This window comes from Maniola jurtina, chromosome 3 (assembly GCF_905333055.1).
Source record: "Maniola jurtina chromosome 3, ilManJurt1.1, whole genome shotgun sequence".
Lineage (NCBI taxonomy): Eukaryota > Metazoa > Arthropoda > Insecta > Lepidoptera > Nymphalidae > Maniola > Maniola jurtina.
Genome location: NC_060031.1, coordinates 1,817,948 through 1,840,808, shown reverse-complemented (window position 1 = coordinate 1,840,808; position 22,861 = coordinate 1,817,948). Strand labels below are relative to the sequence as shown.

Genomic DNA, 22,861 nt, shown 5'->3' with positions numbered 1-22,861 from the left:
TGTATGAAAAAAAAAATTTTATTTCAAAGATTTGTATGAAAATTTTTAAGACCGCGTAACTTTGAAACCGAATATTTTAACAGAAATCTGGAAAACCACAGACATAGATATTAGTTTCCAGAATATGTATGCAAAATTTCATGGACTTTGGTTGCTTAGTATTCAAATGAAATTGGAACTACGATTGTATGAAACGAGTGACGGAGAGAGCCCTCTTAAGAAGTTTAAGTAACTTTACTTTCATGGAAAAGGCGTGGTTACTTACCGAGAAAAATATGCTAAATCAGAAAAAAATGTTTTGATTCTTGAGGTTGTTGATGATAATTGTTTTCTACCTATTGCACAAACAAACCAGGGTAATTTCAATGATCTCATACTACTGTGTGCTATACTTAATATAGTCAATAGTGGAACAAAGCGAGTATTGTCTGCATTTTCCATCGCTGCCACTTAGAAAGTGCATTGCGTGTCGAACGCTAGATACATATCGAGATCGAAATAATAATGATCCTAGAACATCGTGCAATTTGAGACAATTGGTTTCATAGAACCCGAAATCACTATAAAGAAAATAGGTATTTGCAGTGAAACTTAAATCAAAAGTATGACTATGAGCCTGACCAATATGAGTTAAAAATAATATACAGACTTAGGTAAAAACCGACAGTGTCTCAGGAAAATCTAATCTTTATAGTCGTTTAATTCATCCCTCTCGGGAAAGGCAAACATTGTGATCTTTATAGAGATCAAAAACTTTAGTTCGTGATTTTATATTGTTCTGAAAACTTCTGAACGTGATTTTTATTGGTGCGTTATTTATTTACTTAAATATTGTTTTATTTTTGAAAATTAGCTTACTGACCTTCTTATTTTATTTACGATGTAGTGACGATAAAAATATAAACACACTGTGTCATAGATAACGTGCACCTTAAGAGGGCTTTCTCCGTCACTCGCTCCATACAATCGTAGTTCCAATTTCATTTGAATATTAAGCAACCAAAGTCCATGAAATTTTGCAGACATATTCTAGAAACTAATATCTATATCTGCGGTTTTCCAGATTTCTGTTAAAATATTCGGTTTCAAAGTTACGCGGTCTTAAAAATTTTCATACAAATCTTTGAGCCCCTGTAATTTTAAAACTACATATTTTTAGAAAAATCTAAAACACCACAGACACAGATATTAGTTTCTAGAATATGTCTGCAAAATTTCATGGACTTTGGTTGCTTAATATTCAAATGAAATTGGAACTACGATTGTATGAAACGAGTGACGGAGAGAGCCCTGTTAACAACTACTAAAACTTACCACAGGGGCTTTCCATTTTAACAGATGAATATACAACTAGATTCTAACTTACACCACAACAGTTAATGCTGATTAAATAGTAGGACGATTTGTGTTTGACTAGCATACAGAATGTGATATATCTCATTACCTACACATCTGCACAATTCAATGAAGAAATCAAGTTCCTATTTAAAGTTTTGGCCTATGAAATCAACAATACAATTGTCCTTATTGAAACATTACAAGTTCCAATATTTAGGGCAATTAAACGACATTCCAGTACCGTGCAATGCAATTAATTCACCATTTAGATTAAGTAAAATCTTTAGTTGCTAAGCTTCATTTGTTTTAACTAACTTTGACTTGACTTTGGTAATATTACATTTGATGATTGAACAGAACACTAACGCAAAACAGCTAATTTCAATCAAATAAATCAATATAAACGTAAATCCTGATTAAAGTATGACGAGACATAAATCAAAGATTTGGAAGATAAATTGTCGTATTGCGGAACTGAAAAACAGCAAGCAATTGGTTTAACAGTTCTTGAACGAAACAGATTATTCGCCAGCGCCATTGTGCTGCAATTCAATGCTCTGATTGCAAACATCGCCATAATATGAATATGTAGCGGTTAACACTGAATACAGATGGATAATATAGCTACGTAGTTTCGTAACTCCCGTCAATTTAGGCAATGTGGTTTTGGTAGTACAACCGGCTTTGATACCTACATTCAAACGCATACTTTCAGTTAAGTTCCATGAATGTTTGTAATGCTATTCCAATTATCATTAGAATTAAAATCAAAACTTTAAATCCTAATGAAATTTAAATTGACAAAGGAAATAGAGAACGCGCCAATACTAATAAAAGTAACTTTAATATAACACGTTTAGGACAAATTTCGCAATGCCTAGAACCAGTAAAGAACAAAGATTTTATTCGCAACGTGAGTTATTATGATTATGAAGGTAAATAGACTATTTTATTCACGAGTTTATTTTTAAACTTGAAATTAAGTGGAGCGTAGCAATATGTTTCATGTTTCGAAACCATAGTAATCTGAAACTTAACGTACCTAACTAAGATTGCGCTAATCTTAATACAAGGTTTAGCGATGAGAACATTAGGACAAGTCCAACACAAAACCATCATAAAATGATAAAATTGAACTGACAATGATCTTAAAGTCCGCGTTACTAAAACACAATAATATTTTTGTGCTTATAATACACAGTAAAATACTAAAATGAAAAAAATTAGCTCACGATCTGAAGTCGACCGGCACTGGTTGACCCTGAAACGGACACAGCTGCCGGTGTCTCATATAAATTTTTTCCCTGCATCGAGTAGTATCTGAAATCATTGCGAATCATTCGGACATGTCTTTTGAATAAGATTTTGTATCGAGGGATAAATACTGACGATTTCCACAGATAGACGCGCAAGTGCATTAGTTTACAGTGAAGTGAATAGTGATGTAGTGAAAAAATGATGAAAAATGGTATCGGACAGGCCCCCGCTGAACGGCGGTGTTGGTGCGCCGAGGCCGCGGACTTTTCGAAGGAATTGTGGCGATCAAGGTGCTATAGACTTTTCGATCCGCTTTATCGACATATTTCATTAGCATAAACATATACGGCAAACATGACGCGAGACCGGTATTGAGTCCCAAGTGACTCAGTTATTGTGACAACCAGTAAAATATGCTCATGCCCATTTCGATTTCACTTGCAAACCACACGTGCTAATTGAAACTAAAGTTGTCTTTGTTTGAACAATTTTGTGGCAAACGACATTCCGATACGATGTCTATGACCTGCCTTTCATTTATACATATCTTCAAAGTAGATTGTTCCCAAGCTTTTGCTTTAAAATGATTGGCCTTAATCCCTTCACACGTTGAATCGAGTCAAATGCCGCGATCATGTTTCATTTCTCGCTCAATTTATATATTTACCAAAGCGGAATCAACGTCTAAATCACCTTGACCGTTCTTTTAGTGTCTGTGACGTCACCATCAAAGGTTTACATAAATACAAGCGCAAAGTGCACGTTCTATAGCGAGAACGACGAGACGTCTAAAAGAGTTCGTAAAACCGTTGATGATAAAGTGAAGTTCATCGAAGTGCTCGAACAGACGTGGTGGCTGAGCGTGAGAACCGTTTTACGTGACGGGGAATTCGAGATACAGGACCTCGTTGCATTTATTGGTATGCATTGATTACATTACTTTGAACTCATTATGTTTTGGGAGTTAATATGCTTATTGTACTCTTAGTTGTGATAAGTTTTGATCTTTATTGACTAATAACAGTAACTGAAAACCACTGGTGCTTCCAGTTTCTTCCTAACAACCTTCGTTAAGAAAACGAAACATAATATCTTCAATATAATGCCTCGGTCTAAATTATTTCGCACCTACATGATATTATTCATTGTTACTCTAGGTACAAACCTCTCTTTTCCTATTTTGTAAATGTTCTTTAGTAGATATTGTGTGCAAATATAGATATTCGTCAAAGTTTTCACACTTTTGATTCTTCTTCGACCAATCAAACAGGGTTCAGGTCATCTTTCTTTATATGAAGAAAAAGTATAGCAAAACTAGATTAAATAACGATCAATATGTGCTAATGTTACTAGTAACTCGTAACTCGTACTCGTAGTTCGTAGTGTGGGTTTTATTCTAATAGCTAGGAAAATTACTTTCACTTGGATCGATACTTGTAGCCTAGTTAGAAAACAGTTGCATTAATTGGTATTGCTGACTATTACATCTTTTAAAATTTAATAATTGGGGTTCTACAAGGTACGTGACTAAGCCCAAAACTATTGCCCATATTTAATATTCATTGCATAAGAAGAAAGTGAAAACCAACCGTAGACGGCAGGTTACATTATGACAAGATTTTGATTATGGGCACTGCCATTGTGGTCAAAGCCGGATCCGAAATAGGCTTTATAGGCATTATGACGATGGTACTATTTCAAAATCTTTTGATTGCGACTTACAAGATATTCTTACAAATCTGAACAAGAATCAGGTCAGTAAAAATTAAGAAAATGTGGTGCTTGTTTACATTAACATGTACACACACTAGGTACTCGTAATATCTAGAAAAAACTTGTTTAGATTCTCTAAATCAGACATCGTTGTTATATTAACGTATATATTGCATTTCAGAGATGAGTGAGAGATCTATTGTAAAGAAGGTAGATTTATGAGTATTTTGTAAATAAGTCAGCAAGTTTTATGGACAGAGTAATTACTCATAAGAAATCCAGCAATTAGTACAATACTTAACACTCCCTAGTAAAAGCCATCTAATGATCGTATCATACTCGTAACTAGTATCTTTCAATGTTTTTGAATAATTATTCAACTTAGTACTTAAATGATGATTAACCAATATTGCCAAACTGATCACACTTCCACTTAGATTTTAATTACTAACTTTATTAGCTTTTTTATTACTAACCAGTTCAGTAGGTATCTTTATTGATTTTCCACTTGGTTATTATGTTATTAAGTAGATACATTAATTAATGCAGTTAATATGATGATGTTTATTTTTTAATAATTATTTTTATCATTTGTTTAAGCTAACTCGTCTGTAAATTGATACTTACTAGAAAAATTAAAATTGCTTTACTTTATTTTCGCTTGAGAAAAATATGTAAGAAATAAATATCGGCTGAATCGATTTATCTGGGACAGTACGGGGAAAGATTCTTTTTATCATTTTTTTCGTTGATCAAAGATGATTTTCTCTCGCTTTGGTAAAATCATAAGATGTCATAAGATATCATCATAAAATCATCTTGTAAGCTTACCACTTGGTGTCCATTGTCATCTACTAATTTTAGTAACCTATTTTTAACCCCCGACCTAAAAAGAGGGGTGTTATAAGTTTGACATGTGCAGTATCTGTGTATCTGTCTGTGGCATCGTAGCTCCTAAACTAATGAACCGATTTTAATTTAGTTTTTTTGTTTGAAAAGTGGCTTGATCGAGAGTGTTCTTAGCTATAATCGAAGAAAATCGATTCAGCCGTTTGAAAGTTATCAGCTCTTTTCTAGTTACTGTAACCTTCACTTGTCGGGGGTGTTATAAATTTTTAATTTGCACTTGTAGCTATACTAATTTATTTTTTATCGATGGGTATTAAACCTAGTTGTCCTAAAATGCAGCGCCAAAATATCAAGACTGTAGTCGGGTAAGTCCGTGCGCAGTCTTGCAGTTGCGTCTTAGGGTGAGATCTATAGAGCGCGCTCTGCCTTTGCTTAGACTTAAGACAGAGTTAAAACGAGACAGAGCTATATCTCTCACATAAATCTGTCTCGTTTTAACTCAATCTTAAGTCAGAGCAAAGTCAAAGTGCGCTTTATAGATTTCAGCCTTACATAACTCGCGGTTTCGTGAGGCAACCTCCATCACGCACGTCTGGTGGATTTTCGCAACTCGACTTCCAACTCCACAATAGCCTCTGCTTGCACTGTGTAAAGTTATACGTTTACATTGGTCATTTAGGCATTTATGTACCAACAGTGAACCATGTTTCGACTTTCGTCATAATTGTGCAGAAATTTTTCTTATCAGCAAGGAGGATTTTATGGTTTCCCGTAATAATCCGTCCATAATTACAATATTGCTAGTTAATACTTCATCCGCGAAAGTTTCGGTTTAAAGGTCTTTGATTCTCCGGGATTAGGTATCTACTAAATATGATACCATGCGCGGATTTAGGTTTTTCTAGGCAGAAATAGTATTTTTGTCCCGGAAAATCAAATTTCCCACGACAAACTTTGATTTTCCGGGACAAAAAATAGATTTGATTTGCTTTGACAGACGGACACACTTTCGCAATGTATTATTATGAACGTGTTACTCCTATAATAATAATTTGCGCTTGACAGAAGTCGAAAAGTCTCCATAAATAATATCAAATATGTAACCCTGAAATACATAGCTGCTTAGGATTTTTAAAGCGAATATGATAAAACCTTACCTCCAAGCGATTTAACGTTCCGGTACGATGACGTGTAGAAACCAAAGGGGTATGGTTTAATACCCCTACTGTCCTACCCCTTCCAGGTTAGCCCGCTTCCATCTAGGACTGCATCATCACTTACCATCAGGTGAGATTGCAGTCAAGGGCTAACTTGTAACCTGAATAAAACAAATTGGTTAACAGAACTGATCTTTTCGTTTCAGAATGCGACAGTAGCGACTCGGGCCACTTCTACGAGTCCTTAGAGCCAGCAGCACCACAGCTACCGCTGCCGCCCACGCCTCCCATACCTCTGGAAGATGACTTCGATTCCTTTGACAGCGATAGCGACACCGATGAACATGACAAGGTTAGTATCATTGAAACCTATTTTTTTTTTTTTCAAGTTAATTGATATTATATTTGCTTCCCACGGTGCGTGATTATCACGCACGGCCGACGCCCATGGAGAGCTACGCACCGTGCAAGACTCGGAGGACGACGACAAGGTGTCCGTGTATTAATCCTTCCGTCCTTCTGCAATATCACGCACCGTAGGAAGCCGGTGTTAAGGTTACACTTACGTTACGTGTTTCTCCAATCTAGCTCATCATTGCTCTGTTTTTCAGACATGATTGTCGTCAAGCGCTTAAAAGTTGATTGCATTTCTGCATGCTCTCACGCTCGACTTGGGGCGGCCATGGAGAGCACCTTTAAGTACTAAAAGGGATTTCATTCGCTATTGCAGACCCTACAACCGCAGTCGCCGCCTGCGTTGCCAGCGTCGCGGCTGCCCAACCCGCCCAACGCTGGAGGCCCCTACACGCTGACGAAGATCGCCAACGCTGCGCAGCGCAAGATGCGCCAGATCAAACGGAATCTCACCAAACGATACTCTGGTAAGCAAATGATAGATAGATAGAAGATTTTATTGCATACAAAACAGAAAACCAAGACAAAACAAGAAACTATACTATCTCTGTATTAAATAGATGATAGTCGCAATTTCGTCCACGTGGTTTTTTGAAAATCTCTTTAGAACTCTTTGATTTTGTGTGATAAAATGTACCTATTCTATAAATAGTAGCCTCCGGTATTAACCTAAAGTCTCCGGAAACGGGATGCAAGCTATCTTTGTACCAAATACTTAGATAGGTTTTTAAAGATCCCGTGGAGTTTCTTTTATTTTCCGGGATAAAACGCAACCTGTATCTATTCGTCTGAAGTATACAAACACTAGCTCTGTGGCAAATCTAGTGAAACGAAGAATAATGAAAAAAAACCTATTTCATTCATTTTTTTTTTTTTTGAAAAACATTAGAAGAAAAAAAGTATAAAATATGAAAAGTACTAACAGGAAAAAATGCAAAAAAAGTTAAAGCTTTTCCGATACCGGGAATCGAACCCGAGCCTCCTGGGTGAGAGCCAGGTATCCTAGCCACTAGACCATATCGGATCGTTGTTGAGACATTGAAAATATCGAACTGCTACTTTTATAACATTTTAAAAGATTCCGTACCCGGAAGGTGGCAACGGGACCCTATTACTAAACCTTCGCTGTCCATCCGACAGTCTGTAAACTGTAATAGGTAGAAAGTTTGAAATTTTCAGTGTATTGCCGCTTTAGTAACAAATAATAAAAAAAGAAAATGGCGAATTTCAATAATATGTTATTTTGAAATGATTACATTTAAAAAAACCTTGTATTAAACCCTATGTGTGCGAGTCCGACTCATACTAGACCGGTTTTTGTTTTTTCTATCTGTATACTATGGACAATCGAATATGGAGGCCCATATTTTTAAAAAACTTAACTGTTGGCATTTTTTTTTCTTTTTCAGTTGCAATGGACGGCAAACCCTTTACGAAATCATCGAACAACCAAAACGGGACTTACGATGTCCCGAAAAATCAACCTAAAACCAAATCACCCAATATCATCTACGCCAACTACGAAAAACCTGAAATCCAGCACGTTTATTCAAATGTCAACTTTAATGACACCAAAAATGCTTTGAATAAGACTGAGAATCCCTTGGCAAAGATCACTGGAACTTTCAAGGAAGAGCTGAAAACTGTGATAGGGGAAAAAGGCGTGAACAAGACTGGGGTAACGGACAAAGGGGTGAACAAAGCTGGGGTGGAAAAAGTTATGAATAAGACTGTACCAGAGAGAGGTGTTAATAGGTAATAACATTTTTTTAAAGATTATTAGCCATGCTAATCATGACTACTACTCCCCTTTCCCCTCCAATTAAGCGTAAAGCTTGTGCCAGGTGTGGGTACGACAATAGTGCAACGGGTGGGGTTTGAGCCGCCCTTCTTTCGGAATTCAGTCCGCTCCTCAACCGTTGAGCTATCGAGGCTCAAATTAATATGTACTTAACGTAGTTAAATCTTTTTAAATTCACCATGATTGGCTTATCGGTGGAGATGACATAGAGAAAACATGGCATTAGAGGATGACTAATTTTAAATTACACTAACTCATTTAATATTCAAACACATATAAATGACAACAAATGCACAAACACACATAAATGTCATCCGGTCTCTGGCGAACAGTACTGGACTAGTATTATAGACATGAAATAAAATTTTACAGGGCTGTTAAAAAACTGCGGCTAACGTAGAATTTTTAACATCTTTAGTATTATTGGACTTCTTAAATTAACTTTGTTTCAAAACTCATTTTTACTTTTACTCCACTTTCATTCAAAATAAATAAATGGGAGTAGAAATAACAGATCAAGACAAGATTTTTTAAAAAACACTTTGCCCAGTTCTGTTCGCCAGCTCCTTTCATTGTTAAAATAGACATGCGATTTTTGGGCTACACACATATTCCTAATCCCGACATTAATTTAATTTTAATAGGTCTAGTATAGGCGAAAAAAGAAATAGCAGTGGCGAAGTACCTCCACCGTTACCAGACAAGCTGCCTCCAGAAAAGCCCACGACTCCCACTAGTGATACCAAGAGCAGTGGGACGCTATCCCGCAAGGCGTACTTCTCCTTCAAGTCGAGGTTCAGGCGGGCGACGTCCATGGCCGTGGATATCAACTCGGATGTTCCCAGCGCGCTGAAGATTACCAACTCTACCTTCTATCTGACTGACTCTATGGATGGTGACTCTGGATTTAGCAACTGGTAAGTTTAGTTTTTACTTATTGTATTTGGAAGCGTTTTTTTTGTTTTTTTTTTTTTTTGAAAAGGGGGCTAGTTCAGTAGTTATTGCTATACAAATTGACAGTAGTTGTTTCACAAAGTCGCTCAGCGTGCTATGGAGCGGTCTATGTTGGGTGTCTCTCTGAGGGACAAAATCCGTAACGAGGAAATTCCTCGGAGAACCATAGTAACCGACATATCTCAACGAATTAGCAAGCTGAAGAGCAGGTCATATAAGTTACAGAACCGATGGGGAAGACGTTTTCCGGAGTGGAAACCGCGTACCATCAAGCTTTTTATGTGACGACCACCAACCCATTGGTCTGAGGACGAGAACTCGGGTAAAGTGGGTGGGTGAGAAAGGCGCAGGACCGTATGTGGTGGCGCGCTCTCGGGAAGACCTAATATGTCCAGCTGTGTAGTGCGTACGCAAACAATGTAATACATATATTTATAATATCAGTCTGTTTCTTGATTGTTAATATCCATTTTAAGGATACAATGTAACGGCTATACCCATGTATTTAGTCAATGTAAGCCCGACTAGTTTCGAACCCATCCGGCGTCCTTTTTCATAGAGACTCAGCTCGCTGCGCGTCGCGGTGGAGACTATGCGGTTGACGGAAATATTACGTGAGTATAGCCGTTACATTGTATGCTTATAACTCAATCATAATGTTGTTTCAGCAGCGACAACGGCGCGGCGGAGACGCTGTCCCCCTCCAACCGGCGGCGCGACGGTACGCTCCGTGCATGGTCCGAGTCCTCGCCGTGCCTGGCGCTCGAGCGGCCCGCGCTGCCGCCGCCGCCGCCGCCCATGCACACTGACCTTAGCGCTGTGAACGAAGGTCGGGATCCATTGCTTTTGGCTTGAAACGTGTTTGCGATAGACGTCCACTGAAGCTCGATAGATAGTGAAAGAAAAAACGTTTATAAATTGTGCCACACATGACACATCAAATAACCTAAAGGGTTTTATCCAGCATTTTCTTCACCTGGATATTTAAGCTAATACCTTAATAACCAAGCGAAGCTGTGGCACAACCTAAAAAAGATCCCAGCTCAGATAAATGGTCAGCTAATAGATAATCTAAGAATTAGCCAGCCAGCTGGGGGGGTTAGGCCTCCACGATCTCACACGCAAGCCAAATATTTTTTTAATGCGACTTCATCGGGGTGGATTTAGGTTTCTAAAATCTTGAAACCCTAGTCTACCTTTGACGAAAGGACCTGTGCACGATTTTACATAGGATAAATGGTAAAGAGGTTATACAGAATGAAGAAAGATTAGTCATATTATGATAAAGAGGAATGTAAATATTTTAGATGCGATAAAAAGCTAAATGTAGTCATCGGATACAACAAAAAGCTATAGATATTCTAGTTTCGAGAATATAGCATCTATGCCATACTCTCGAAACATCAATATAGCATCAATATACCTACATAGTTAGAATCTTGATCGTAACATAGAAGTCATGTTATTCCATAAAGGGATAGCACCAGATAGCACCGTTGATGTCGGAACTACTACTTTGTTCTGTGGATGGGATAGTCAAATATATTTTTGAACTAGCTGATGCCCGCGACTTCGTCCGCGTGGATTTAGATTCCATCAGTCTTGGTGGTCAGGTCAGGTGGGACAGGATTGAGGAGTCGGAATCCAATTTTTTTATGAAACAATGTCGCAAAGTTCTTCTATCGATTAAAAAAAAATTACGCAAATCGGTTCAGAAATCTCGAAGATTTCGGTGTAAATAGGTAGAAAAACACAACTCCCTTTTTGAAAGTCGATTAAAAAAGTAGCCTATGTTACGCCCTGGTCAATCCTCTACTTGTCTGGGAAAGTCCCGTCAAAATCAGTTCAGCCGTTCCGAAGATTAGCCTTTTCAAACAGACAGACAGACAAAAATTTTAAAAACGTGTGATCCAGTTAAGGTATCGTTCAAATAACCTTATGAGCTTAATATGAGGCAGTTATTTCGAAATTACAGACAGACACTTCAATTTTATTTATTAGTAAGTATAGATATTATAATATGGCAAAACAATTTCAGCTATTCTAGAACATATGGCGCAGTCTTTTGACATTCATGAATAGGCCAAATAACCATGGTTGTTCAGGTTAGGATAGGAAGTACTATAATAAAATTTTATTATGTCGGTTACTTTCAGTTTCAGTAGACGTCTCTCCGTTGTTAACACATAATGTTATAAATTATTTCCAATTAAAAGGGAACTTATCGGAAACGAAGACAGCGCTAAACAGAGGTCAGAACCTCTGTCCCTGTAAATAACTAATATCAAAATTAATGAACTAACTAACTAAAAGCATTAATTACGACTTTTATCTTAAAAATTGAAATACTTAGTATGTAGAAAGGGCGAAATTCTCAATTTTTCCGCGATTTTAAAAGTTAAATTACCTACTTGTAATTTTATCATATTATGATGCCGATCGTGGATATTATATTTTTCTCGTGAATTGTAGTTTTAAGTAGCCTCGATCTTTTTTATTAACCTGTACTAATAAATTATAGCAATAAATACTTACTTGAATTTAATCCTTTTCTTTTATTTTTCATGAACTTTGCCCTTAACTAATTTATTTTTACGTTTCTTTTCTAACCACGTGGAACTATCAACTATGTGGAAAATCATGCATTATAAAAAAATGTATCTTGATTTTTTTTAAGATTTTTGATTTGTTGTTTCTTTTTCCTCTTTTAACTTTTTCGCCCTTCTACGATCCAATGACGGGAAACTTTTTTATTATGAATGAGAACTCAGATTAACAGGGCTCTCCCTGTCACTTACTCCATACAGTCGTAGTTCCAATTTCATTTGAATATTAAGCAACCAAAGTCCATGAAATTTTGCAGACATTCTAGAAACTAATCTGTAACTGTGGTGTTTTAGATTTTTCTAAAAATATGTAGTTTTAAAATTACAGGGGCTCAAAGATTTGTATGTGAATTTTTAAGACCGCGTAACTTTGAAAGCGAATATTTTTACAGAAATCTGGAAAACCACAGGCATAGGTATTAGTTTCTAGAATATGTCTGCAAAATTTCATGGACTTTAGTTGCTTAATATTCAAATGAAATTGGAACTACGTTTGTGTGGGGCGAGTGACGGAGAGACCCCTCTTAACATAATCTGAGAATGTGAATAAGATATTAAAATATTAGTTATTTGCATCGGCATGAGGTGTGGTTGTGGTGTAACATTACACGGCTTCATGATTGTCTTATATATGTTTGCACTGTCTTTGTTATTTTCGTCTTATTTGCCTGCAACATACCTGCATTTACATGTTTCTTTCTACTTTTGGGTTGTGGTGTAACTTTAAGGGTCTTCGCACACTACACAGACACGCTGGCAATAGTGAAGGAAACCATTATGAGGGAACCTCCATGCCGACATGTCTATAAAGATGTGTGAAGTCTGTCAATTTGTACTTCGCCAGCGTAAAGCCTCATTCTAAAAGGAGATCCATGTTCAGTAGTGAGCCAGTGATGAGTTGATGATGAAAGAAGTATACGAAGCCTGGACTACCACGTGGTCTACGCGTCATACACTTCAGTCAGATACTTCAGTGTTGAAAATTCCACCGTAATCAACACGGTATAAAGCTCATTTTGCCATGCTATACTGTGAGTCGAGTCGGAATGGAGTCTGTGTAGAGTGCGAAGACCTTTAAACCTGGCTTTTGAGAAATAATCCAACACTATCAAAAAAAAATGTCGTCATCCTGTTTTGAATGAACGAACCTTTGAATCTGGATGAATATCCAGATTTTGTAAAATAAGCTTCCTTCCAAAGCCGCTTCTGATTTCATTTAAGTAATAATTTATACATAAGTAGATTGAGTAGTTAAGTAGTCTCCTATACTTTAGCATTTAAAACGTCGTTAACTATGGGTCCTCATAAGCAAATTCATAGTCACTCAGTGGGCGATGGAGAGAGCTATGCTTGGAGTTTCTCTGCGTGGTTAAATAAGGAATGAAGAGATCCATAGGAGAATAAGAGTGACTGCCATAGATCAGCGAGTTGCAAAGCTGAAGTGGCAATGGACAAGGCACATACTTAGTTCGAAAAATCGATAGATATACTTAGTGGTTTCAGCGTTGGAAGGTCTCCCACTAAATGGATAGACGACATCAAATTAGTCGCTGAGAGTCGCTTGATTAATATTAATGGCGTGTGAAAGTCCCTACAAGAGACTTAATATGTCCAGTGCAGTGGAAGTCTATCGGTTTTTGATGATGATGATGATGATGATGAAAAACGTTAGCTTACTATTTTATAAACAATCTATTTAAGTAGGTATTTATGATTTGAATGCGGCAGCTATCTGAATTCAAGCTTTTTCACCCAAGAGAACCTAAAGTTAATAAACACCGCCGAGGAATCGAAATCCACATTTGATGGGATAAAAAAATGAATATATTTCCTTTGATCCAAAATTAGTCCTCTCTACCATCAGCGATTTGTTTGAGCTACTATTTATTCTATTTTTCAAGTGGCTGCAAGATGATAAATAATATCATTTGGACCAACCTTGGCCTATATTATAATCTCAATGATTAATTCTGATTTTATTGAGCTTGAGCTATTTTCTTTATTAGACTTGATGGGGCCCGATTTGTTTGAGCTACACTTCTATTTGTCAAGTGAGTGCAAGATGATCAATACATTTGTACCAAGTTTGGACCATACTCAATGATTCATCCCTATTTTATTGAGCTTGAGCTATTTTCTTTATTAGACTTGATACCTTCTGTTTCCTTATTTGTTCCATCGAATTCGTAATCGTTTTATTGATTCCAAAGTGCCAAAATATTCAGTTATACTTACCATAATATTTATTACGCAAATTACATAAATTGACCTTGTAAACTGCCTTTCCAATTTACGACACCCATTTTGAGCATCGTTTCCAATTAAAATATTAAATGTTACCGAGTTTAGCGGGCGGACGAGTTTGCAATTTTATTTTTATAAAATTATCTAAAAAACCAAAGTAAAATATAAACAGTCCTAACTTTTAGTAGACCGGAATAAACGCAGTTTATTTCACAATTATTGGTGTTAATGTAAAACAAAATGCAATTTTTATCGATTTTTTAATACACTTCACGAATAAAAGTTTTAAAATCGGTGAGTGGATCTATATACAAGTATTTAACCCCCGTCCCAAAAAGAGGGGTGTTATAAGTTTGACGTGTGTATCTGTGTGTTTGTGTATCTGTCTGTGGCATCGTAGCTCCTAAACGAATTAAACGATTCTAATTTAGTTTTTTTTTTTGTTAAGGTGGCTTGATTGAGAGTATTCTTAGCTATAATCCAAAGAAATTGGTTCAGCCGTTTGAAAGTTATTTCCTTTTTAGAGAGTTTTGTGTCGGGGGTTTTAAATTTTGAATTTATGTTATATTATAAATAGTTAAGACGTACAAGATTTCATGTAGATGTACCTATCTGGATTATAGAGAGCATGTGACTAGGTGAGGGCCAAACCTCGCCTCTTACCCCAATTGTCATCTTGACCTGTCGCGTAACATGGATTAGTAGTTGAACAAGCAGCAAAAATAATAAGGCAATAACAAATTTTCCGCGCCAGATAATTGCTCCAACGTCCTTACTTCGCATCATTTTCGCAATCAGCGTGTAGGCAGGCCGTTAGCGGTTTCTTTATTATTAACCGATTCTCAGTCATCCTTCGCGGTTAATACGCGACACACGTTTATGTCTTTTATCTAATAATGGTGTTATTGTAATTGTTTTGCGCACACAACTTCCTTGTGTTTCAAGTTAAACGGTTTTAAATGGGACGTAAGTTATTCTTGTTTTTTAACCGACTTCCAAAAAAGGAGGAGGTTCTCAATTCGTCGGAATCTTTTTTTTTTTTTTTTTTATATGTATGTTCCCCGATTACTCAAAGACCCCTGGACCGATTTGGAAATTTTTTTTTTGTTTGAAAGGGTATACTGTGCAGGTGGTCCCATATAAATTTGGTAAAGATCTGATGAATATCTTCGGAGATGGAGAACAGAACTCCTCAATAGATAGGAGCAAATTGCTCGCGATCAGTGTAATAGCTTAGTAAACAGTAGGGTTTTAACTGGGCATAGCATATTATAGTACAGTGGGCCACTAAAAATTGTGAAATAAAAAATTTTCAAAAGAAAAATAAAACCGACTTCAAAAACCACAAACACTAAAAAGTAAATAATAACTTTTATTTAGCTACACGTGTATTAATGTACCTAGGTATGAAGTCGGGCGAGCTTCACTCTTGGATTTCTAATTTTGTTTTAATATGCTCGCTCGACTTCATACCTAGGTACATTACACGTGTAGCTAAATAAAAGTTATTTTTTACTTTTTAGTGTTTGTGGTTTTTGAAGTCGGTTTTATTTTTCTTTTTCTCATGTTGATATTGTATTTATATCTGTACTCAATCTTATTATAAGTTAATAATTTCTAGTTTATCTTCGAAATGCCCTTCAAGGCTTGCCCTTAAGAGATAGGCGATGTTCATTTGTATGTATATTCATCATCATCATTCCTTTGCAACCTCTCGCACTGTCAAGGGTCACTGGTAGAGATGCTGCCCTGTCCTTTTTCTTTCTTTTTAGGGTACCTCAAAAGGAAAATGGAACTCTCATAGGATCACTTTGTTGTCTGTCCTGTCAAGTAAACCTATAGGGTACCTACTTCTCGTTGACCTAGAATCATGAATTTTGGTAGGTAGGTCTTATAGCACCAGTAAAAAAATAAATCCGAAAACTGTGAATTTGTGGTTACATCATTTAAACAAAAATTAAAATGGGTTTAAATTTTCAAAGTAAGACTAAACTATACCAAGTGGGGTATCATATGAAAGGTCTTTACCTGTACAATCTAAAACAGATTTTTATTTATTTTTATGCAAAGTTTTTGATGTATCGTGCAAAATGTCGGAAAACCCGAGTACGGAACCCTCGGTGCGCGAGTCTGACTCGCACTTGGCTGGTTTTTCTCTTTATTGTTACAACTTTCTGGTACAAATTAAAAAAAAACATCGTTCAACCTATAGACATCCGCTTTTGAACATCTCTTGTAGGGACTTCCACATGTCGCGGTCTTGCGCCGCCTGAATCCAGCGGCGCCTTACGACACGTTTGATGGTTGTATCTCATAGCCTAGTAAATCCTAATGGTGTTAGGTAGAATAGAACTCCTCTCCACGCCCTTGAGTGCCCACATCTGTGTCACAGCATGACTTAATAGCAACTTGTAGATAATAATGATTATGCAAAGTATGCACGATGATACAATCTGTGCACGGAAGCGTACAAGCGAGCACAATGAACAAATGCTACACCCACACGAGGAATCGTCGTTTTGTTTATTTTGTGTACACTGAATGGCTTCGAATGTGGGTCGCGGTCTGATCATTGACTGGTTAGTTACTAGGCACAGTTTAAAAACTGATTGATCTTCAACTATAAGTACTTAGTTATATGGTTATATTTACTGGCAAGGAAGTGTCGGCAAGAGTCCCCGCTGGCAAGGGACATGCGGTCGCTAATATTGTTAGGTATATATTATATGGTTTGTGTTTTTTCGATTTTTTATGTGGCGTCTTCTGTTTTATGTATGTATTGTAAATTGTAATTGTTGAACCTACAGGGGTGACATAGTCATATTGGACTAAACCCCAACAAAAAAAAAAAGAGAAAAAAAAAGTGTCGGCAAGCTATTAAGTGTTCAGTAAGATGCCGCGTAGAATTGGTTAGGGATATACCTACCTAAGTACTTATATAGTTAGTCTATATTGTCGGGATTCGGCAAATGCCGACTCAACAATAATGGTGCGGCTACATTTAGGTAACAACGCCATAATTATCGCGATAATCAACGCTTTAAACTGAATGGCCACACTTGAACTGTTAACGTCTAATGCCAATGGAATTGAGGTTAAAATAGTCTAACGTCAAACAGCATTTTGAATGCCGTTGTACGTTGATCGTGGCTACATCTACGTTTAACGGGAAACGCCGTTGAACATCGCGTTGAACGCCGGGACACTAGCGCGCGGTACGATACGATTAACAACGGCCACACAATACGCGATTCTAATAATTACCCTAATACTACTAATCATTTCCCTAAACCAGATAGTGGGGCCGAACCAATAAGGGTTTATTAAAAACTGCCGCATCCATTCTAGGCTAGCTCACTTCCACCTTAGACTCCATATTCACTTACCACCAAATGAGATCGCAGTCTAGGATTTACTAGTAGAATTAAAAAAACACGTTAGGGATTGTAAAACAGGGATCTTTTTGGCACCTAGGCTAGCCACAAAAACTTACGTATATTCAAACTAACCACAATAACATTATACCTACCTGATACGTAGGCATTTCAAGGAACCAGTAGGTGTGACAAGATTTCCAAGTAGTACATATTAGGGATTGCAATCCAGCAGCATTTTCAATCCAGCTGGATTTTTGCTGGATTGAAGCAAATCCAGCTGGATCCAGCGCGGATCCAGCACTTATTGATTTTTCAAAGAAATTTAACATTTTTTTTCGTTTCAACCGTATAAACTGTAATAACTAACTACCTATATTTGTTTGTAGTTATAATATGAGGTTCTTATCTATGTAAAAAGCGTTTTATATGGCAAAAAAACTTTTTTTAATGAAATTAAGTATGTATATAATCAATCGAAGTATGTACCATTCATTATCTATACACTATCGCCATTTTATAGGTAATTCATTGATTCCATTGCTGAAAAAATTGTCGAAGCGAGAATCAATAACATCTTTGGAGGCAATAGAACCTTTGAACTGTATCGAAATTGAATTTTTTTCCTTGCCAGAAATTGTCTAAGTTCCGAAAAAGTGTTTGTTGGAGTAATGTTCGGGAAGTATGGAAGGTGTTTCCAATCACAGCTCCTTAATTTAGCGATCGTCTGTTGTGATATATAAGGTCTAGCGTTATCCTGAAGCAGCAATGGACTAGAGCAGTTATTGACCAGTCTCAGTTGTTTAGTGGCTAGCTTTTCTATCGAGATTTGCAATTGTTGACAATAGATATCTGTCCTAATGGTCTGGCTAGATCTTAGGAAGCTGTAGTGTATGATGTCAGTACTGGTCCACCAAACACTCAAAAATAGCTTTTTATGAGTCAACTTTCGCTTGGGACAGGATTTGGCCGGGTTCTGCTGGGTTCAACCACTGTGATGAGCGATTCTGATTGACGTACTTGCAGATCCATTTCACATTACAAGTAACAATACGATGCGAAATTCCCTCATTATTGTGACGATTGAGTAATGTAACGCAGCACCCAAAGCGTGTTTGTTGGTTTGTTGTGCTTCACTCAATTCATACAGTACCCATTTATCGAGCTTTTGCACTTTACCAATTTATCATTAGTGAATTAAAATCGTTTTATTACTCACAAATGCTAGCGCTAATGTTAGTGTACCGCTAACTCTGACGTGGTTTGCGATGGATCCGCTTCCACAATCATCTTTTAATACTTAGCTGTCAACTAGGATCTCCAAGGGGTTTATTTTGCAGGTCAAAATAATTTTCAGAACGAAAACATTGAACCCAAAAACGTACCTTGCTTTATTTTTACAGTAACTTCCCTTATACACATCATTAATCTGAAATAGCTATTCATAAGTACTTGTTTTACTAACTTTGTAGGGTTCTCAGTTTCTCAATCTCACTAATTTTCGAAATAAAATTGCGTAGCCTATCCCAATTCCCATATAAAAAATCTTTATAGAAGCTGAAGATGTAATATAATTTCAGACTTGACAATCCAATCATTTCTGTTACAGTTCTTTTATACTTTTCTGAAAGACATTCTATGGTTTTTGCGCGAAAAGATAGTTAGTTACTTGTTTCTAGCTGATTGCGGATCCGCACCGCTGGATCCAGCGTCAGATGCTGGATCCAGCAAGCCCAAAAAACGTGCTGGATCCAGCTGGATTGCTGGATTGCGGATCCAGCATTGCAATCCCTAGTACATATTGAATAATTTTATTCGGAAAGAAGTTTTTTCTGGAATTAGAGATAGTATTATTAATTTTCGTGCAATTTTTTTTTGTCATTCACTGTACACAGTTTATAAACTAAATTGACAGGATCTATTGAGTATAGTTCCATTGTAGTCTCAGTTTTCAAACCTAAAGACGAAACCTAGTCATCTCAACTTTGTTTTGTGCATGTTTCCACCACCAAAATTATGTAAAATAACAATAATATCTCGACTTACGCAAATTGAGACTTAAACATAGATTTTTATTTTATTCTATCAATAAAAATCTATTTTTAAGCCCGCGAGGCTCGTACAAAATTTAAATAGGTGCACCTATAATATATGTAAATTATGCAAGATTTCATTGAGCCCACTTTGACTGCTTTTCCACCAGAGATGTGTGAGGATACGTAGCGAGGGATGTGCCAACAGCATTGCCTATATTCAAACATGCGCGACCAAGGAACGTCAGCTGCGCGGGGATCGCCTCCCACGATAATTAATGGCGCCATACACACCTATACGACTACAACAGTCGCGTAGGCGTGCACGCTCCCGCATCCCGCGTTCATGATAGCGCAGCGCAGGTGTGGCCGTACCTTTAGCTTTAGTTGGTGCCAAATGATAAGACCCTGCTCGTATCTTATGAAAACAAGCAATCCTGTCGGTCCCTTGCTACTCGCCCTCGTTTAATCTTTGATGGAATTGCAGACTGAAAGCCTATCTTCGGGATATTACTGTATTTGCCTTTAATCATGAGCTCTTTGTAACATAAGTTTCGTAACAAACAGAACTAAAGCGGCTGCTGCCGACGCTCTCGCGCAAAGAGAAGGGCGCGCGCACGCGCACGTCGTGGTACGCCGAGTGCGGCGCGGACGCGGCGCCCGCGAACACCTCCACCTCATCCTGGTGAGTTCTTTACAATGACAAAAGTTTTTTAAAGATCCCGTGGGAACTGTTTGATTTTCCGGGATAAAATGTCCGCTTATGTCCGTCCCCGGGATATAAGCTAACCCTGTACCAAATTTCGTCAGAATCGGTTAAACTGTTGGGCCGTGAAAAGCTAGCAGACAGACAGACACACATTCGCATTTATAATATTAGTATGGATATGGATGGATAAGTGTAGTTCCCCCGAAACTCCCCCCGAAATTTAATATTTATAATACACTACTTCTTGAATGGAACCATTTTTTGTGTAAACATATCCAAAAACCTATTTACTTATACAAAAGCTTTGGTCCTATGAATTGATACGTGAGTATAGTTGGTATATCCAAAATTTAAATGTGGACATAACTTAAGAGAGTTTGAACATTAAAATTGATCCTATTGAATAGGTATATGTAAATAAACAACAGCAGCTTTTAATATACCTATCGTCCATTTACGCGGTAAGTGGTTGAAAATTTTCTGGGTGAATAATGAATTTGTTCAGACATAGGTACAGTACCCTCCATGGAATGTCTATCTAGAGTCTAGACTTTAGAGAAGTCACGATCGCCAATCTCCCAGATCCTCATTGAGCTCTCTAGAGCCAACTAATTGTTGCAAAGGATGTGAGTTGATTGAGGATTGCTATCTGGGAGCGCAGTGCGCCAGTGACGCGGGCCTGACTCACGAGCCTGTTTTGTACCACCGTTATGACTTGCCGCAACTCATGAGCGACTGCGTTTACGAAAAGTGATCATTCGATAGATGTGACGTCACAACATGTGGGAGAACTGAGGACGCACACCAATTAGTGGAATGTGTTCGTAACGAGGCGTAGAGATGGGAGGTGTTCACACGATTTCCCATGCTTCGTCAGATTGGCGGCTGTAACGGCGCCCTATCCCAACCTCTGTCGGATGAGGCTAAGACTCTGTTACAGTTTGTGATGATGAAGTGATGTTTTATTGATAGGTAAGAAACTTATTAGAAAGAAATTTAATAATCGTGCCAACGCCTTTTCATTTCTGTATAATATTATGCTTACCGATTTCTTTATTATTTGCGATGAAATTAACTGTATCATCATTTTTTTTTAACGTAACGGAAAAGACAAAAACTAACTTAATAACAATACTGTCCCATTTCATGTACTATATTGTATATAACACTAATGTTATTCGGCATTCGGCAATCACAAATCTTAAAGGTCTACTACCTAATTTAGGTACCTAGAAAAAACCGCTACCTCTTATTATTTGGGCCAAAAGCCGATTCAACTGGTACATTGAAGTATACCTACACCCATACCTACATGTTCGAATGGTCATCAGCCGGTTACGAATACTCTCAGTAATATTCGTCGGTCAGTTTCGCGAGAAAAGGGTTCCCTGATAACTGCTGAAGTTTTCCTGCGGTTAACTGTGCTAATTTAACTACTAAATAATGTCTACTGTCCAAAAATTTTAGAATTTTAAATTGAGGTGGTTAAGGTTATTGTTAAAGATTTTAAATTCAGTTTCGTTGGACTAGTGGCAGTTAGTTGGTTTTATGGAACACGTTTTTTGCTCGAGAGATTACGACGAAGACAAGGTCAGAACAGAATTATTCTTTTGTTATCTAAGTAAGTAGGTATACTATATTACTTAATGACTCTAAGTAAGAATTGTTTTTTCTTTTGCCCTACATAATTTTGTTAAAGAAAAACTTCTAGAAACGAGGGTTTGATGCATTCTCAACCAATAATGAAAGTGCAAATACATGCAACTGTTTTGCATTTGTGATTTGAGTGATGTTCAACTGCTTAAATGAATGAAATGCTTAAATGATTTATTTATTCAATAAACACACATAACTCCGAAAAGTTAGAAGTGCGTGCCCGGGATCGAACCCCCAACTTCCAGACTTGAAGACCGACGTCTTAACCAACAGGCTATCAACTCTTACGCACTTAGCACTAATTTTTGCAATAAATAATAATAATCTCGGACTTTCATTATTCTTTCACTTTTAAAAGTCTTTTAAGTCATATTGCATATTATTTAAATCATTAAATCTCTTTGCGGGTTATTAACTTAACGTTGCGTCGTAAGTATATTTTTATTGTCACATAATTTCTCATTAATTAATTCGACGAAACTGGTTTTGTCGAAACCGTTGCGTGCTTCGTAAAAAATCTTCAACAAGACCTGAAAATTCAACGTGAATTTTGCCTCATGTTTTAACTTATTAAGGCCTGTGAATTTAAAACATTATAAAGGCGTACCACAATAAAATAAGCTGGATCAGAGTTTCATGAGGCATAGGTAGCATAGGCATAGGTTCCTTTTGGCTTGGCCGCAGTCGGGTAACAATGATTCTGACTCTCTTATCAGGAATTATAAAGGACATATCGTTGATACTCCGACTTTCTCG

The 22,861-nt window shown here is 37.1% G+C and overlaps 1 protein-coding gene and 1 non-coding gene across 12 annotated transcripts in view; one reads left to right on the top strand and one right to left on the bottom strand.

Annotated features, from left to right (window-relative positions):
* The window catches only part of LOC123881112 (rho guanine nucleotide exchange factor 5), a 121,703-nt gene that overhangs the window by 86,376 nt on the left and 12,466 nt on the right, over positions 1-22,861 (top strand). For 5 of the 11 annotated variants that reach the window (XM_045929692.1, XM_045929689.1, XM_045929691.1 and 2 more), the window contains 6 exons: positions 6,521-6,666; positions 7,045-7,195; positions 8,138-8,483; positions 9,174-9,446; positions 10,152-10,312; positions 20,308-20,425. In XM_045929692.1, the coding sequence (XP_045785648.1) occupies positions 6,521-6,666; positions 7,045-7,195; positions 8,138-8,483; positions 9,174-9,446; positions 10,152-10,312; positions 20,308-20,425 (1,195 nt within the window). Of the gene's footprint in view, positions 1-2,655; positions 2,886-3,305; positions 3,516-6,520; positions 6,667-7,044; positions 7,196-8,137; positions 8,484-9,173; positions 9,447-10,151; positions 10,313-20,307; positions 20,426-22,861 lie in introns of those variants that run through there. The other 6 variants (XM_045929697.1, XM_045929698.1, XM_045929696.1 and 3 more) reach the window with 6 other exon arrangements.
* On the bottom strand, positions 7,681-7,752 carry Trnae-cuc. Its single transcript has one exon. It is a non-coding gene; the product is annotated as a tRNA-Glu (tRNA).